The following is a 19,451-nucleotide window of genomic DNA, read 5'->3' as shown; positions in this document are numbered from 1 at the left end:
GAGAACAGGCACATGGCAAAGCAGTGGCAACAAGCACTTGACATTTTGGTGAAGGCCAACAGACAAAAAATAAATAGGGCTGCAGCTAACTACCTTTTTTGTCGTTTAATCTGTCCAAACCTTCAACTTTGTAATTACAAGTCAGCTGACCCCCAGCCAGCCTATGAAAGGATCCTATTGTGCATCCTAACCATTTCTCTAATACATGTTGTCATGGAAATGCGGTGCAAGCCAGGACAGGAGACTGGGACACATAATGCATTCAAGTAAAAGATAATATAATTTATTTAAAACGAAGAGAGCTAATGTAATTTTCTTTAGTAGCGGATGCGCGAATTGCCTTGTGATTGATTTTGGAAGAAAAGATTAAGTGTATGTGCATGTGTGTATGTGTGTGTTGGGTTGTGTGTGTGTTTGTGCATCAAGGCCTGGCCTATAATGGATTATCAAGGCTGATGGAGATAATCGAGGAAGGAAATTAATAATATTTAGCGTAATTTCTGGTAAACATTTTTGTGGAGTTGTTGGTACTCCTCATAAGGCATCATTATCTTTACTCACAATTCTTCAGCCAAAATACCACATTGTGTTTCACCTGCAAAAACCTCATAACTTCTGGACATTTTAGTGCTCCCAGTTATGATTGTGAAGATAATCTTTCTGCAAATTGTCTCTTTTGATGGTGAATATGCCATTTAATCTAAATTTCCAAAGTAAAGATTTCTGTTTCTGGTGAAATTGAATGTGTGTGAGGTAGGGTTGAGCTGTGTGACGTCTGAAGAGTGCATGTTTAAAGATGAATCAAATGAAGGGGTGTGGAGTCAGAAAAAAGTGAGCCTACCAGACCTCTAACTGTCCATTATGAGTCTTACAGTGTTATAGAAGTGCGATACTAAATCAGTAGAGTACTCGTGTAAATCTATTAAGTCTGGCATAATCCTGGAAGATGCCTCAGCGCTGTCCTATTAAATATATATATAAACTAACACAAACGGTTTTATGGTATTACACTAAGACTGATCTGAGCACACACACACCAGACTAAAATCCTCACAAAATTGTACTTAAATTAAAAAAACAAATCAGAAAATAAACATGTGCATATTACAAGACAATATTTGCAGACAGCCGTAGTTCTAAACAAAGTCCTTTATTAATAGTAACACCAGAACAGCACTGAGCAGAGCTGTAAAATGGAAAGCTACAAAGCTTAGAGACTACATTAACTCATGCCCAGTAGATTATTAAACAAGTGGTGACCGGCCATTGGCTATTTGCCCAACAAAGGCTGTATTGCAAAATATAGACCCACAGATACCTTGCCTTATCAATCACTGATTGCTCTGGGAATGACTGTAAGCTGGCGGGGTGACTTACTTTATTATTCACCACAGAGAGGTCAGTTATCATCAGACTTTCAATCTCCTGAACCAGATACGCCTCAGAGGCATCGGGGGAGTGGGAAGCAGTTGAGCTGAGCTCACAGCGCTGTGGAGGGACTTCATATAATGTGTAGAATCATTGTAATCGCCAGACCAGTCAGTCTGGAGATGGGGCTTTGCACAAGTTAGCTAGCTTAATCACCGCTGGCCTTGTCCTATAAGTTAGACATGATGAGACTTTTTGTTGCCTGCTGGCTGAGAGAACCCTCCACAGGCTACAATACTTGTTTTTCAGATCTTTAAAGTGACTCTCTACCTTCCCTCTCCATCTGTTTTTTCCCCTCACTCTCTGCACCCTCTTCCCTTCCCTGTCCCCTTTCCTCATGTCCTCCTCAGGGCTCTCTGAGTCGGTACCTGAGCGTCCAGACCAACGATTGGGTCAGCAGCTGTCGGCTCGCTCACTCCGTCACCCGTGGCCTGGCGTACCTGCACACAGAGCTCTTCAAAGGAGGTGAGCTGGAGGACACACGCACGCACACACACACACACACACACACACACACACACACACACACACAGACTTAATTACATAACTGCTCACAGTTTACTGAGGCTCAAGTTCTAAGGCTGCTGCTTCCATCTGTTACTGAAACACAAACACATACAAAGAATTGTTGTAGTAAATTAGAACACATTTTGTGTTTGTGTAGCCCAGTTAGATGGTTTAGAAAGGCTTTGTGTGTGTGCGCGTGTCTATCCTGTCTGCCTGCCTGGCACTTGAGCCTTCTTACGACCTGCACACTGCAGCTCCACGTGGGTCTGTTTGGCTTGGAGCGCTTTGCATCCCTGCATTTTGACAAACACACACGTACACACTGCGTGCACGCCCAGCCGGGGATATTTATAGACTGGCCTCAAGCTAGCCTGAGAGAGAGTAAAAAATGGCGAGGGGGACAAGTAAGGGGAAGGAAGGCGGAGGCAAGCTAGGGATTCAGATGACATGTGACTATCCCTGTGGCTCAATGAAATCAGTCTTCGGAGGCAGGAGTGACTACTGAACCAAGCGGCAACTTTTTTTTTCCTTCTTTTTTCATGTCATCAAATCTCAGCCTCAGCGGTTGAACTCTTTTCTCTTCATCAGCACAGATACACATCAAACAGGCTGAGAAGTGAGGAGGGAAGAAAGTGCACTTGCGGTAGTATGTAAAGATTGCTAAAGGCAAAGCGGGGCCTCACAAGAGAAGGAGAGGGCTGGTGTTTGTCAGCTGTGTGCATAGCTGCTAACAGCAGAATCTCTCAGGCTTTGACACAGTCGTCATCCTCCCCCACTCCTCCTGCACATCAATAGCAGGCAGCAGATAACTGTGGTGGCTGCCATAATTTCCAGTGGCCCTCTGCCTCAGTGCGCCCTCTGCTGGCCAGTAAAATACTGCAGGCAGAGGCTACTCTGATATGGTCTTAATCCCATTGTTGTAGATTAGATTAGGGGGTTTAGCTGTCTGTTGACAGTGCAGCATGCTTTGGTGAACAATGACTAATGAGGGGAATGGAAAGCAATGTGAAGGGATTTCCTGGATGTTATCATTCATTAGCAAATACCACAAAAAGTGCCTGAGTACATTGTATCTGGGAAGCAGAGAATTTTGGGAGTGATGTAGATTTTTAGTGGAAGATAAGTTAGCATTGCTCTGTCTTGTGTTTTCTTCTGATCATCTGTTTGCCTCCCTTTTTTGTTTTCCTTTTCTTCCTCCATCTAGACTTGTACAAGCCTGCGGTGTCCCACAGGGACTTGAACAGCCGCAATGTTCTTGTCAAGGCGGACGGCACATGTGTCATCATTGATTTCGGCCTGTCCATGAAGCTGACTGGGAACAGGCCGGCGCGTCACGGGGAGGAGGAAAACGCCGCTATAAGTGAGGTAAGTGTCCTGGAGGAAGCAGAAGTGATATTTGAGCTTTTAGAATCTAAATATGAGCTCAAAAGAATGCGAAATTGGTTTGTTTGGGGGGGGGGGGGGATTAGAGAATCATACTGTTGCTGTCAATTTTCAATGAAGGCCTACAGGATTCCTATTTAGTTTATCTTTTAATTTTATTTCTTATCTGTCGCTTACATTTGCTGTTACACACCCAGTAATAGATTTTAAGCACATAATCAATCCGTGGTGTGTTGTTATGTAGATATCTCAAAGAAACCATGGAAAGCTCTTATCTGATGTCCTCAACATGTGGAAAAAGATAAAGCAGGAGAATATAGCTTGCTGTGGAAATGCAAGGTCTTAGCATGCTGTATTATCAAGTCATTCCTTGCCCGCTTTTTACTTTCATCCTTCATCTCTCGTCACATACTGTTTCTCATCACCCACCCCTCCTAAATCCACCACACTTCCTTTTTATCCTTGTGTCTACCAGGTGGGGACGATCCGCTACATGGCTCCAGAGGTGCTGGAGGGGGCGGTGAACCTGAGGGACTGTGAGTCGGCGCTGAAGCAGGTTGATATGTACGCCCTGGGCCTGATCTACTGGGAGACCTTCATGAGATGCACCGACCTTTTCCCTGGTGAGACGGACAGACAAGAAGGACTGTGTGAAGTCTGTTGTATGGATCAGATGAGCTGCATCTTTTCCAATACACAAATGCTTGTAGTATTGTTTTAATGTGTCATCATCATCGCAATCAAGACAAGAACGAGCCCACCACATACAGCAGAGAGCCATTAAATAGACATTTATCATAGAGGGAAGAAGGGCCGGAAATGTTGACATGAATATTTCTGCCTCATGAAAGATCTCTCATACCCCCCTTCTTCCTGTCCTACCTCTAGGAGAGTCTGTGCCAGAGTACCAGATGGCCTTTCAGGCGGAAGCCGGGAACCACCCGACGTTTGAGGACATGCAGGTCCTGGTATCCAGGGAGAAGCAACGGCCCAAATTCCCTGAGGCGTGGAAAGAGAACAGTTTGGTATGTGTGTGAGCAAAGCCAGAGTTCGGATTGTAACACTGCAATATAAGATAAGATATTCCTTTATTAGTCCCATGACGGAGAAATTTACAATATATCCAAGAGTTAGATAATGTCAGCAGACTGGGAAACAGTCACTACAACTTCAGTTATTTTCAGTTATCTGAGAAACATCTGGAGTTTCTTTTTTGGTCAAAGATCAGTTTGTTGCCATTTTGCCTTTATTAATAGTGACTATTCATACAGGAAACAGTGAGAGCAAAGGGAGTACAAAGTGCAATGAAGGTGATTGGCCAGAAATGTCAGAGCCACAGTTGGACACACAGTGGATGAGATTAATTCAAGTCTAAGTATCCAAAGTACCGCCACAACATCTTATATTATATATATATATATTATATTTATACACAGCAGCTCCCTTTGTTCGAAACACGTTTGCCTTTTTTCAAGTCTGTCTTATAACAATACAGCCACACATTAAAGCAGTTATTGGTCACTGTATTTGTTCCTTCTGTCCATACTGGCAGACGAGAAGTGATTTAGATCCAGGAAATGTTTTGTGATGTCGTGATGTCTCCTGCAGGCGGTTCGCTCTTTGAAAGAGACGATGGAGGACTGTTGGGACCAGGATGCAGAGGCCCGTCTCACGGCACAGTGTGCCGAGGAACGACTGGCAGAGCTGCTCCTCATATGGGACCGCTCCAAGTCTGTCAGCCCTACTCTGAACCCCATGTCCACCACCCTGCACAACGAGAGGTAGGCAAACACTCAGAGCCGCTTCTGTCATTGCGGTACTTGTCTCCAGCGTTCTCTCTAACACTGTTTGCCTCTCAATATTTTTTCTGCCAGAAATCGCATGACGCCAAAGTCTGGGCCGTACACAGACCATCCCTCCACCTACATTGAAGAGCACGAAGGCGTGGCCAAGAACACGCAGGCTGACACCAGTAGCTCTGTGAGCGGTCGAGCTGGGGCCGGAACCGGTGAGAGAAACAGAAATTCTATCAACCAGGAGCGCCAGCAGCAAGCCAACGCCCGGCTGCCCAGCCCAGAGGGCAGCAGCAACAGCATGGGCCTGAGAGGCAGCCCCTCAGCCTCCACCACAACAACCACTATCATCTCTGAGTCTGAGGGGCCTGCAGGGGTCGCCACAGTCCCCGTCTGCCTCCACCTGACCCAGGAAGACTTGGAAACCACCAAGCTTGACCCGAAAGAGGTGGACAAGAACCTGAAGGAGAGCTCGGACGAGAACCTGATGGAGCACTCACAGAAGCAGTTCTGCTCTCCTGATCCACTGAGCCCCGGCAGCTCCAGCCTCCTTTACCCGCTCATCAAGATGGCCAGTGAGGCCACAGGGACATCGGACCCCGCTGCCCCCATGCCCACCACTATCTTCCCCCTGCCCAAGCAGCAGAACCTGCCCAAGAGGCCGTCCAGTCTGCCCCTGCGCACCAAGCCCACCAAGAAGGAGTCATCGTCGTCTTCGCTCAGGTTCAAGTTCGGACGCTCAGGGAAGTCCAACCTGCGGCAGGTGGAGGGAACAAAGATGAACATTGGTGTAGTAACAGGCACAAACACAGCCGGAGAGGCTCATCGAGGCACAGGCACAAACAACACACCTGTTCTACGAGACACGCATGTTAATGGTAGTGTTAACGGCGCAGTTAACGGGCACGCCAGCGCCGGGATGTCATCCATGGCTGCAGGTGGAGCGACGGGTTTCGGAGGATCCAGCATAACTCAGAATGGGTCCGCAGCCCTGAGGTCAGACGACAGCCGTCTGAGCCTTGGCGTCATCACGGCCAGCCCCGACGAACATGAGCCACTACTGAGCCGCGAGCGAGAGCAGCCCGATCCAAGAGACACGTCCTCCAGCGTCGCCGCTCTCCGCTCAGCCCGACCCAACACTAACAACAACAACAGCAACACGGGCCACGGCCGGGGGGAAGGGGAGAGCGGAGGAGAGAGCGACGGAGGAGAGGAGGAGGGGAGCGGGGAGGGAGGGAGCAGGGAAACCACGGGGGCCCCAGGTGAAAGCTCGGGTTCGGGATCCGGCACCGCTGCCCCTCAGGGGGAAGCTGCAGTCACCATGAGAGGGGAGGCCCTGCTCAGGCAGCCCAGAGCCCGCAGGCCTGAGAGACCCAACTCCCTGGACCTGTCCTTCACAACACAGGACCTGTCCTCACTAGGTGACTTTATACACTCACACCTCACACAAGAGTAGCTGTCATGTCCAGAACTCCACAGCAGGAATCTATTAATGTCAGCTCAATCACATTTGGTCACTTTATTTGTCTGGGAAACCTTTAGTTGACATTTTTATTCCTACATTTAAAGTGTGAGATTTAAAGAGTGTGAAACCTTCTATCCAAACGTATTTGCCTGAATTAACAGTAGAGCAGTTGGTTGTTGTTGGTCAGATGTACATTTCAGTTCACTTCTATTCTGTCTGAACAAAATTTTAAGTCTGCGATATTCTCTATTCATCACCATCCTATAATAAGACCAACTCCCAAAACGCATCGGGCTCTGAACACATTATGACCTGTCCTAAGCCCGCTGGCTCTTGCTGAAAATGAAAATAGCTCACAAATATATGGTTTTATTTTCAAAAGGGGTCAGTAATTATCCCAAAACAGTGGCTCACTGTTGTTTTTAGCAAACGCTACTCAAAAAGGAGGAAATGGCGCATTTGTTGGGGACTATATTCAGTGGTGGATTAGTCCACATTTGGTCGGTGTGTGTGGGATCAAGTCAAAATAAACTACGGTGTTTGGGATTGTGGTAATGAAGGAGCATGTCACCCAGTGCAACAGTGTGGCTCACTGATGTGCTTTTATAGTTTTTGGACAATTTATGATCTCTGTGGCTGAATGACATTATTATTAATTGTCAAATAGATCAACTATACTCAACTATGTAACCTTAAAGGGACACTACACCAGTTTTACAGAGAAACATCCATTTACTACTCAGCCTGTAAGAAAATAACCCTGATGTCATCATGTCATCGTGATGTCATCAGGGTTATCTCGGCGTGGAGACAACAAATTTACACAAAACAGAAACCCTCAATTACCAGACTGTCTAATGAGATTATATTGGTTGCATTATGGGAAATGTAGGCTCCAGTGTTTTGGGAGCTTGGCAACAGACTAAAAGGCTATTATGTTGTCTTCTGTTGCTTCCATTCAGACCATTCTGCTTTTTGTGGGTCCAGAAACTTTCTGGAGGCATAATACAGAGTTGCCGGAGTTCCTTTTTAAGTAAGTTAAATGCTATTGAGACCTTTTTCATGGACACGTGGTCTGCATGGCCCCCTACAGGGGACTGGTGCTGAATTTGTTCCATGTTCTCTGGTGTTAAAAATGTACCTGCTGCCTTCAAATGGAGCCACTTAGCTCTTAGTCATGACATGGGAATGCATGTACATGATATGCATGTTCAGGTGGTTATATGTGATGAGAACACCGCTGTTAAGCAACACGGGTGCCAAAAGTCTTTGTTCAGAGGCCAATTATTCTGGTAACGTACATTAATGTAGGAGATGAATATTTTCCTAGAAAAGAAAAACTCTGTGCGACTAAAATATTAATATATTACTTTACCGTCCACCAAATAATGAACTCACATGGTCTTCAAGTGGACTCTTATCATGAACATGGTAAACACGACCCCATTTTAAGGCACCGACACATGATACTGATCAGTGTCCTTCTGTGTTTTCCAGGGGGGGGCTTGGTTCAGCCAGACGGAGCCCTGGGGACAGGAGAGAAGATCAAAAAGCGCGTCAAAACACCGTATTCCCTGAAGAAGTGGCGACCCACCACATGGGTCATCTCCACAGACACCAGGGGGCCAGAGGTTAACAACAACGGGTCCACCCGCGGCCAAGGTCACAGTCAGAACCGGCCCAAGTCCAGTTCAGCTATCTACCTGAGGGGGGGGAGCTTGGCCAGCGAGCCAAGCGACACGCACGTGTGAACACTGACCCTCTGACAGGACTGACAAAAACAACCAGAGAGCGTTTGGGTTTAGTCTGGTGAGCTCTCAATCAGCAAGAGGAAGCTATGGAGTGTCGTGTGAACAAACAGTCGAGTCTGATCATGTACAGTAATTAGGTCTGTCTCGCTCCTGTGTGTCTTTCTGATGACGGCATTGCTTTAAATGGAATCCAGCTATGCAGCATTCTCACCCGCTACAGTTTCCGCGTTTTATTAACCTCCCTTTGTCGGTTCGCTTCACGTTTCATCCCCCACAAAAAGCATAGCAATGTTCTGAACAGATTTCTTTTCTTTTTTTTTTTTTGTCTCTGTGCACTTTGAACCGATTAAAATCAGTGTTTAGAAGTCCTGTCTGGTGTGACTACGGCGAGGAGTGGTCTCTAAACTTAAAAAGGCGATGAAAAACAATCAACACTTTGAGCGCTCTCTTTCTCGTACGTCGTCGTTCGAGAGTAGGCTCCGTAAAAGAATTGACGGTCTTAAAAGACAGAACAAACTACTTTAACTTTTCTTTTATTCCCTTGATTTGTATGCAATACCATTTTTTTTTTTTTTTTGTCTTTTCTGACTATGTATCCATTTTTTGTATCATAATTTTTAATTGTGCAATAGGATGTAGCTTTTAGATGCTTTCGATGTTTTTATCGCTTCCTTTATTTTGGTCATTGTTTTATCCCGTCATTATTTTGATATGTTAATCTCTGTTGCACTTATGAATAGTCACAATCTTTTTGTAAACAATCCACTACGCGCTATCACCCCCTCACTCAAGAGGAGAACATGGATGACAATCCTCCTCTCTTTCCTTCTTCTCTGGACTATTTTTAGGGGGCACAAACACTAACAATCAATCCCAGCTGACTGGAAAAGGTGGGTTTTCATGGAACTCCTCTTGCTTGCACAATTACACCAGGAATAGCTCAAAGTCTGGGGTCTTTTAAAACTACAATCACCAGAATCAAATCTACGGAGGGATCTGTTACAGTGGCCGACGCAATCACTGTACCACTATCACCTGACCTCACTGTGGACTCTGTGTTTAGCTGTCTGTATGTGACTGAAGGACTAGAAACACTAAACAAAGCCCAGATTCTGCTCTTTGAACTCCGCTGGAAATCTGAAACTAGTCTAAAAAAAAACCTAAAAAAAAAAAACCAAACCCCTCTGAAGCACGCTGGATATTATTTCTGCTTCTTGTTGTCTCATCCCTTGATGTTCAAACGACTGATTCTGTGTGTGCGTGCGTGCGTGTGTGAGGGTGCACGTGTTGTGTTTCTTTCCGTCAGCAAGCATTAGAGTTGTCGGGGCCTAGCGCTGTACAGGCGTGCTGAAATGTCATTGTACTCATTCTGTATTTTCAGCGCTGCTTCAGGGCATATGACAAGATCTCATTTATGTTTTTGTAATCTGTAATTTGTATGAAAAAAAAACATATGTATGTGTATTGCATTGATATTTGCATCATTTTTATGGAATTCTGTTTTGCATTCAATGGACATGGCCTTTGATTCCATTGCTATGCGTCTGCTCGGTGCAGTTTCTGTAAACATTTTCAAGTCAATATGGAGGAAAAAATTCTCAATAAATGTATGAAATAATTGTTGGTTACATCAGTGAAGGACGTGCCTCATGCAGGCCTTATATTCTGCACCTAATGTGTTTTGAATGCAGTTTAAAACAGTAATAGTTGTCGAACTATTCCTTTAAAAGCTCCCACTAATACCTGTGCATGAGTCTAAATGGTTCTAAATGTTTCGTTGTAGATTTCTGGAGCCCCCTCATATTTAACCAGCCTGCTGGAGTCGCCGTGAGTCGCTGAAATCGACACATGAGGGAGACATTTCCTCCCCCGCGCTTGTTTACCTCACCCCTCTCCGCCGTCTGCTCCACGCGCCCTAGCAACTGCAGCATCAGCGCGAGCGGCGCAGCGTCGGCACGTTACGTCACAGCTCTCCCACTGCTGCGTCAAGCTTGCGAGCGGTAGCCATGGCGACACCGGAAACTAGCCGACGTGCTTTCAAAATAAAAGTGTCGTTGGAGAGTTGAAATGCGACCTTGTGATGAATATTGTTTATCAGTAATGCAGCTGATGTTTATGTGGCAGTAATTGCATGCAATGGAAAATCTAGTGTATGCTTACAATGAACACCTATTAATATTGGTAAGTGTTTTGTGTTGCTTCATGATGCCAGTAACTGCACCAGCCTGCAGGAGAGCCTCTAGTAAACTCTCACACCCACATTACCCCCGACATCCATGCAATGTGATCTGTTGTGTTTGTGCTAGAATACTCCATGGTCCCAAATTTGTTGAGTTGTACCATTTTAATTCATCAATATGGAACAAAATGTAAATACTAAAGGTCTTACATTTAGATTTTAACACTTACTGATTATATCAAATTGATTTAAAGATAAGATAATATAGCAAACCACCACTATATCGTTTAATGTGTTTTAATGATGCATTCTCCCCAACAAATGTCCAGTTAAAATTTGGAGATCCGGGGCTTTTGCTTGTACTTTGAAAAGGACAAGCGGAAGTGAAGTTGTTTATTCCGGCTGTCTTCACACTGGTCCCTCTCCCGTCGTGTCAGCCGAGGCTAGCCCAGCATCACCGCCTTCTTCTCTCTACCCCTCCTGTATTTTCTGTCCTTCTGTTATCTTTTCCCGTCGTTTCCCGACGCCTTTTCTTCCTTTTTCTTACTCGTTTCCCCCCTTTCGACCAGAGAGCGCTTCGGCAGCTGCTTCAGCCGTCGTGCCGCATCAGCCGGGAGAGAAAAACATCCATCCACGACGACGAGGAGGAGGCAGGGTGCGAATACAGCAACGCCCATTTTGACACCTACTGTGTCACTACGGCACCCACGAAGACGCTTTAGTCTCTTTTCTATGACTGCTTGTTTATATCCAAAAGGGCTGTCCTCGCCTGTAGCCTGCACGCTGGTCCCTCTGCACCGCCTGTATCCACTGTAGCATCCTCGAGTCCATGAGCAGGAGCTGGGGTGCTGAGGAGCTCCATGCCTATTTGCACACAGCGCACCTAGATCACCCCGATCTCTGCAGGTGAGCGTGTTTCCCCTGTTTTCACACACACACACACATATTTATAACCGCACCATCACTAGCCCGGGTGATGCTCCTCTGTCATGTGGAGCTTGGATGGAGGTCTGCACCAGCGTGGAGTGTGTTGTGATCATGGTGGTGATGCGCGGGGAGGGGGTGCATGCTTGTCCCAGTAAACAAAATTGGCCTATATAATAATGCACAGGAGACTGAATGGAGATCTGACATGCAGTGAGCAATCTCACCAATGAAACTACAGTATATAGTGTGGGGAAGAATTTTAAGGCCCAAAAATTGTGTATTTTAAGCATAATAGCCTAATTTTTACATTATAAATCCAATGTGCAAGATAAATGTATTTGTGTGTGGTTGTAAAGTCTCCTTGTTCCATTCATTTTTGTTCCATTACATCCAAAATGCACAGATAAGGCAGTAAAGGCAAGTAATGTGCAAATGCAGTCACATAAACTAGACGTGGAACAGTTCATCGATCAGCTAGTCAACAAAAAAATGAAATGGCAACTCTGTTGATTGCGGTTCAAGTCATTTTGCAAAGCTAACTCTCTGGTTGTGACCTCAAATGTGAACGTTTGCTAGTTTTCTTAGTCCTCTATGATATATTGTAAGTAGTACAACAACAGTAAATTGGCTGCTTTTGGATGTTGGGCCGTTGGATGGACAAAATAACGAATTTGAAAGCATCACTTTGGGCTTTTGGGGGTCTGGAATGTGGCATTGTTCACTATTTTCTGATATTTTACACAGCAAAGGATGAATAGAGAGAATAATGCTTTTAAATCTTGTGTTTGTTGCTTTATGTTTGAACACGCTGTCCCACTAATGCTCTTGTCTGATCAATAACGTCCGTGACCTGAGGTGGTAATCGGTGTAGCACCATCACAAAAGCCTGACTTTATACTACTACTATTAGCAGAGTTACTACTGCTGTCAGCCTGCAGTGCATCGTAGTGGCTCGCTGTGCACAGACTGAGACAGGAAAGGCAGCAGTCAAAATATAGAAGGCTGAGCATTTCACTAGCAGACTGCTGATGCCCAAACCCCTGTTTACTTACACACACACACATACAAGCACGGCTGTGTGAAGATCAGTCGGCCCCCGTTCCCTAGCAACAGCGATGTGCGCTGGTCAAGGCCCCTGCCAAATTTAGCTCCAGGACCAGCAGTGCCAGTCAAAGCTGTGTGTTCGTACATAGCGTATGAGTAACAATGTTGAAATGTGTTGTGTTTTGTTTGAGCTAACATGTCAGTGCAGTTGAATGCAATGTGCATCATTTAGCGTAAAATACATGTACATGTGGATATAAAATGGATAATTATGGGTACCTATGATCAGACTATCTTCACTGTATATTCTCTCATTTAGACTCTATTCTAAGCACCACAATTCACATAAAACAAACAACTGCCATCCCTCAGCTAATAATCACATGTAAATTAGCCTCATGTAGTGAATTAGGGCTGCAACAAACAATGATTTCATCATCTATTAAGCCAGTGATTATTTTCAAGGTTTATCAATTTTCTGTGTGTTTTATAAAATGTCCAATTTATTATCACATCAAATAAAGAAAAGCAGCAAATCTTCATAAAGCCCAAACCAGGGTGTTTTTGCATTAAAGCTCTATGGTGAAATGTTTGTTGTCCAGTGAAAAACTGGTGTTTGAAATTAGGAATCAGAATCTGCTGATGGTGGCTGAAAGCCCGCAAGGGCTCATGGGTGTTGGTGAACCCGTGCACCCGTGCAAAACATGCTGCTGCATCTCTGAATCAGGGTCAGTCGGGCAAAAGCCAGCACCTGCACCCCCCCTTTGCTTTAAGCTGTTTTAATGCCATTAACCAGGGGGTTGTGTGAGACTTAGGGGGGCGGGGGCATATCCGCTCTGCCCAGCACGGGTCGGATTAACATCAATCTCGCTACACACACACTCATAGACACAAACGTGCACTCTCACACACACACACACACACACACACACAAGCCTAGACAGACAGAGCAAGACAGTCGTGAGCTTATCCTGCAGGCCAGCTGTGTGTCTGATGATTTGTTGATGTGTTTACCATGTGTTGACAAATAACTTGTTTACATCTCCTGGCAGACCCAACTCATCTAGACTCCTCCCTCTTGTTCCTCCTCAGACTGCATCAGTGGCCTTAACCTCCCACATCTCTCTGCGGTTCTCCTCCACGTCCTCCGGCGGCGTCCCCCTCTTCTCCCTCCGAGCGCTCTCTGCTCCCTATTCTCCTCTCGGTCTCCCGCCATCGCGTCCAGCTGTGGCCCTCACAGGGCGCGCTCGCTGGCTCTCACCTGACAGGTCCCTGGCCTCAGGACGACAGCCAGCACCAACACGTTCCCTACATGAGGGACAAAGCGACGCAGGTGAGTGCTGTGTGCTGTGTGTGTGGTGCATGAGGTTTATTGATATGCACAGGTTAAAATCAAACAAATTGCATAGAAATACAAATATACATTCAAACTGGAGTTAGCTTCTTTAATCAGTGAGTAAAAACGTGGTAAACTTTATGAGAGCAACTATGTTTCACAAATTTGGTAAATTGAATAAAGTAGGAATAATAGTGGCCCAAGGATGGAGTCCTGGGGCACACCACAGTGTAATAGTACTTTATGTGATTAGCAATTGAAATATATATATTTTTAACCACACAAATGCTGTGTAGCTCACATTTCTGCATTTTCTGTACTAAAATATTGATCATAGTGATCAAATGCCTCAAAAAAGGTCCAGAAATATGGTACAAATTACTGCTGAGATTTTGTCCATCAGGCTGGGCAAAGCTGTGCAGGTCAGACAGGTCTTTATTTTATGTGTGTTCATGCTTTCTACAAGCCATACTAGATGCTTGCGAGAAGCATCTGTGTTTATAAAGCAGGCAGTTAATGCAAAGAGGCGAAGAGAGATTGCAGGCGGTTGCATCATCGCGCTGCGTTGCCTCTGACACTCGCAAACTGACTTTGAACCAGACTCGGGTCAAACCGTAGCTGTAAGATATGTGATTAACAGCAGGTCAACTCAGTCAAGCAACTAGTGTGGTGAAACAGACGTTTCAAAATCGCCTCAGGTCTGGTCTGTTCTTACACCGCGGAAGAGAACATTTCGTAGTACACGCACATTGTTGCTGTCATATAAAACCCACAATACTCTACCACATTCACAGTGTGTCAGGGGCTCTTTGGTGCTGCTGACAGTACTTGTTTGTAGACACAATTCTAGTGCCTGTTTTGGTCTCTGTAGAGCAGTGATTCCCAGCATCTTTGGCTTGTGGTTCCTAAGATGAAGCAATGTCTCCTTGTGGCCCCTCCTCACAGCTTATGGTGCAGAGCGTGTGCAGGGGACATCAGGAGCAGTTCTCCTTTGCATTATTTAATTTGAAGGATTTTTGCATACATAATGCATGCATATGTTTTTAATAATCTTAATCTCTGTCTTTCTGTTCATAATTAAATCTTACAAACCTCATTTACTGAAAGTACAATGACAATTGTCTTGTTATTTACATACACATATTTGCACCCGAGCATGGACACATTTTATCATATAGTTTAACATCTCTGACACATTCTGCATTTTATATGATGTGATAATTCACTAACACACCGTGCCATATATACTTTAGCATTTTAACATCTTTAACATCTTTATTACATTTACTTTATACCCGTAACAGTATTTCCTTTTGCATTTCCCTGCTCATATTGCTTTAGCATGTGAAAAATAGAAGCTTGTGGTCTTGAAAACAAGAAAGAACGAGGCAGGTTGGATGTTTTGCAAGAAATCTAAGAAAAAAAATTGAAATATTCTCATTGCACAATACAGAATATTAGACTTTATAGACTCCCCTTACAAATCAAATGGACTCAGTAAGAAGCACATTTTGGCAGTAATCTTGTGACCCATTGTATTTATCTTAGGGAGCCCTCAGGGCACCCTGACCCCCAGTTTGGGAAGCACTACTCTCACCTATCAGATATGTGGATGTTAGATGTCTGGCAGGCATCAGGACATGAAGCAGCATCAGTGGCTGCTGCTTGCAGAAATGAAATGGATCTGTCCTATCTTTGCCCACCAGACTTCATTCCTACTGCGTACACTTTGGTTTTTGTTACTTTAAACCCAATAACACAAAATATTGTCACGTTAAATGACAGAAAGACTTTAGAAACTGAGTTCTAGGAGGTTATGATTGGCATTATTTATAGCTTATTTAATCAAAGTCTGATGTTCTTGTTGCTTTTTTTCCCCACGTCTTCTAATTTGACTGTTTTGTGCTACATATGTTTGATATTTAGCTCTAACCAGTGTGTGTGTGTGTGTGTGTCAGACCCCCAGGGCCTGGGCAGATGAGAGGAGGAGGGGCTCTCACAAACGCTCGGCCTCCTGTGGGAGCACCGACCAGCTCAAGGAGGTCAGTTTCTCTCCTGAACTCAGAGCCCACATAAACAGCCAGAAAATGAACAGCAAAATGTCTCTTGTGTTGTAAACTGTGCTGCAGCCTTCACAGGCACCACCATTAACAACATATGTCTGTATACATCTACATTACAGTGTCTGTCTGTCTGTGAAACTCTTCAGATTGCCAAATTGCGTCAGCAGCTTCAGCGCAGCAAACGCAGCAGCCGCCATCGGAGGGATAAAGACCGCAAGTCCCCTTTCAATGGCAGCCACGCCATCATCCAGTCGCAGGTGATCAATAGAGACGCGGTGCTGGAGAGTGTGTGTGTGTGTGTGTGTGTGTGTGTGTGTGTGTGTGTGTGTGTGTGTGTGTGTGTGTGTGAGTGAGTGTGAGAGAGTATCTGAGAGGAACTAGGCTGGCTCCCTGACAGTTTTGAGGACGTTCCACTTTTCCTCATGTCCCTATTCGGCTCTGACGCGCGTGTCTCTTGTTAATTTGAAATGTGACGTTGGCTTTTAAACGGCCTCTGGTTTACAGAAAGTCAGTTAAAGTGGGTTCCTCGAATGCCGCGGACAGTCACGCACACGCACACGCGCTCCCCATGCCCACTCCTGCCGCGCTGTGCGTGTGTCGCCGACAGCGGCGGAGGCGGCCGTGCGCTCCCCGCGGAGTCTGCTGGAGTGCAGCTGTCCTGCTTTCTGGGCCTCCTCCTGAGACAAAGAGAAAGGAGGTCTGGCTGATGGTCAGGCAACGCTTCTCACAAAACCTCATTCTCACAGGCTCATTCACCGATACAAAGAACAGCAGGAACACACTCACTGTATGTGCCTGGAGTGACACGAAGATAAAGACTTTCCATTTTCTGTTTTGTAGTTACAGAAAGACTGAGATATCACATCATAAGTCCCTCTACAAATACATGTTACTGACCATAAATCAGAAGAGGAGAAGCTCTTCCTCGCTCCCTTCAGTCTTTAGACAAACTGTGAGGTGGGAGAGTTGAAGGGGAGGCCCAGAGAGCGAGACCAGAGGCAAAGATACTGCGTGAGGTGAATTGTGCAATCTGAGGGGGAAAAAAAGAAAACATTCCCCGTCTGAGTCACAACACAGTGGTGTCTGAGCACACAAACAGGATCCACATCCCAGAGATATCATCGTCCACGGTGTCTGCTGTGAATAAACATCCATGAATCCACAGCGGATCGTTTACGGATGAAAGTTTTGGGATGGAGCAGTATTTCCTCACACACTTTTCCAAGTAATAAACTGTGACCGGTCAGGATGCCAGTCCTTGTTGACGCCCACTGGGGGACGTCTTGTGATCTCTAACATTACTTTACAAATAAGAAGCCGATAACTGAGGAGAAAATCATTCTGTGGAACGCTGCGAGAGCTTCCTCTTTAAAACTGTGACGTGCCGAGCTTTTGAAATGTGAAATGTGTGTTGAAAGGTTTATGTCAATGTGTGGGAGGAGGAGAATCAGGTAATGGTTCTGTTATTTGTCAAAGTAGGCTGTCCTAAGGAATGCACCATTGAGTTAATGATTCCAAGTCTCTGCTTTCTTAGACTTGTTTCAATATTTATGATTAATGGATACTTTGGGTTTGCTGCACAAGAAAAACTACAGCTGCAGAGATATGAAGAGTGTATTTATATTTAGATTTGTTCTGTGTGTGGCAGCGTTTCCCTGCTCGCTGCTGCATTGGAAACAGAGTGGTGCAGACTCTGTATTAACCGCAGCCGTGTGTGTGTGTGTGTGTGTGTGTGTGTGTGTGTGTGTGTGTGTGTGTGTGTGTGTGTGTGTGTGTGTGTGTGTGTGCTGTGTCTCATGTTTCACAGTCACCTATGCCCAAGACCATTCTGATCCCCATCCCTATATCCAAGTCGTCGGCGCCTCGTTTCCGCAACAGCGTGGAGGGTCTCAACCAGGAGATTGAACGCATCACCATCCAGGACACCCCTGAGAAGGAAGAAACCATCGTTGTGAGTTTTAACTAAGAGATTTGGGTTACGGAGAATATACCGTTCAATGTTTTGTCCTTCCTGAAGACGTTTTGTTCTTCACTGAAGTAATTAACATTCATGGTTTTTTAAGGACTCACCCACCCACCACTGGCCGGGCATTAAGCCCCCGGTGCAGGGTTGTTATTGTGACCTCATTTGTGTGTGTGTGTGTTTTGTCCAACAGCCACAGGATGTCCCAGATGGGCACCGTGCACCCCCACCCGTCCCCCCGCAGCGCAGCAGCAGCACCCGCAGCATCGACACACAGACTCCCTCAGGGGGCGGCCTGAGTGGTAACCACAGCAACTGCAGCAGCCGCCCCGACTCCATCTCGCCCTCCTACCTCACCGTCCTCAACGACACGGGTGGAGGCAGCCCCTATGAGGACAAAGGTGACCAACGCACACACACACACACACACACACACACACACACACACATCGTACACGTGCCGCCAGAGTCTCTCTGAGGCTGATCTGGAGCTGACCCTGACCTCTGACCTCCAGTCTCCCCCCTCTGCCTGTCCTCAGAGCTGGGCCCCTACTCCCCGCTGCCTAAATACGCCGCCTCTCCCAGACCCAACAACAGCTACATGTTCAAGAGAGAACCTCCAGAGGGCTGCGAGAAGGTCAAAGTGTTCGAGGAGTCCATGTGAGTAGAAAAGCCCCCAAGACTGGAAATGTTTTAGATTCTGCAGCACATCAGCCGAAATGACCTTAAAATGAATAAACCACATTTGAAGCTGCTTTAATCAATACTTTTACATGAATAATGGATGAAATGACTACAGTGAACATTTCTTGTAAAGGTGATGTAAGCACTTGTACTGGTGTTAGTGCCTCTGTTATGAAGGCTAAATGTGGCCTTGCGTGCGTGTTTCCAGGCCCAAACCTCTGCAGGAGATCCCTCCCTTCCTGTGTCCCGACCGCAACAAGGTCAACTTCATCCCCAACAGCGGCTCTGCCTTCTGCCTCGTCAGCATCCTCAAGCCCTTACTCCCCGCCCCGGACCTCAGCTTTCGCTCCGGGGTGGGCCTCCGAAGCCTGTCCCCGTCCCTCGTGCCTCTGTCCACCCAGCCCTGCCTCCTGGAGGAGCCCGAGAGCTTCTGACGGCCCGCGAGGGCTTCAAGTCCCCACGGCCCCTAAAAGACCCCCACTCCCACACACACATTCGAAACTAGGAAACAACAACCCTTCTGCTCCAAAAAAAAAAATGCCTTCAGCATGCCAGCTAAGCTCTCTCTGATGTCCTTATCTTGTTGAAAAAGCGCTTCCCACTGCCTCTCCTCCTCAGACGACTACAACGTGAGAGTCCTGCAGCCCCGCACGGGCGTTTGCAGCTAACATTTCATCGCTTTCTCCCACCTTTAGTGCTGGTTATGTTCCTGTTTGTCGGGAGGAAAAGTGGCGAAAGGACAGACTCTTTTATTTCATCGTATTATACCATGGCGCCTTTCCACGGACATATCTCTTTTTCTATCTGTAGTTATTTCTCTTGATATGAAATATGCCTTCCATTACGAAAAAAAAAAAAAAAAAAAAAGGCCGCTGGTTTCCTTGGCGACCTAGAGTTTGACCACGGAGGCTACTTTTGGTGCTGCCAG

General features: G+C 45.9%; 2 protein-coding genes across 2 annotated transcripts in view; both read left to right on the top strand.

The window, feature by feature from the left end:
• Positions 1-9,946, top strand: part of LOC139223430 (bone morphogenetic protein receptor type-2-like) — a 30,961-nt gene extending 21,015 nt beyond the window's left edge. Inside the window, exons 7-13 of the mRNA XM_070855343.1 lie at positions 1,779-1,893; positions 3,140-3,300; positions 3,794-3,941; positions 4,207-4,343; positions 4,927-5,099; positions 5,193-6,532; positions 8,074-9,946. Of these exons, the coding sequence (XP_070711444.1) occupies positions 1,779-1,893; positions 3,140-3,300; positions 3,794-3,941; positions 4,207-4,343; positions 4,927-5,099; positions 5,193-6,532; positions 8,074-8,327 (2,328 nt within the window). The 3' untranslated portion in view covers positions 8,328-9,946. The remainder of the gene's footprint in view (positions 1-1,778; positions 1,894-3,139; positions 3,301-3,793; positions 3,942-4,206; positions 4,344-4,926; positions 5,100-5,192; positions 6,533-8,073) is intronic.
• A 3,200-nt stretch (positions 9,947-13,146) lies between these two features.
• fam117ba (family with sequence similarity 117 member Ba) lies at positions 13,147-19,201 on the top strand. The gene is made up of 8 exons (XM_070855337.1): positions 13,147-13,164; positions 13,655-13,810; positions 15,772-15,855; positions 16,023-16,133; positions 17,684-17,827; positions 18,033-18,240; positions 18,379-18,499; positions 18,732-19,201. The coding sequence occupies exons 1-8, from the start codon at positions 13,147-13,149 to the stop codon at positions 18,955-18,957; spliced, it is 1,068 nt and encodes a 355-aa protein (XP_070711438.1). The 3' UTR covers positions 18,958-19,201.
• The last annotated feature ends 250 nt before the right edge of the window (positions 19,202-19,451 follow it).

The sequence above is a fragment of the Pempheris klunzingeri genome, chromosome 24 (genome assembly GCF_042242105.1).
Source record: "Pempheris klunzingeri isolate RE-2024b chromosome 24, fPemKlu1.hap1, whole genome shotgun sequence".
In the NCBI taxonomy this organism is placed as follows: Eukaryota; Metazoa; Chordata; class Actinopteri; order Acropomatiformes; family Pempheridae; genus Pempheris; species Pempheris klunzingeri.
Note: the sequence above shows the minus strand (reverse complement) of the source record. Positions and strands in the feature narration are given on the sequence as shown.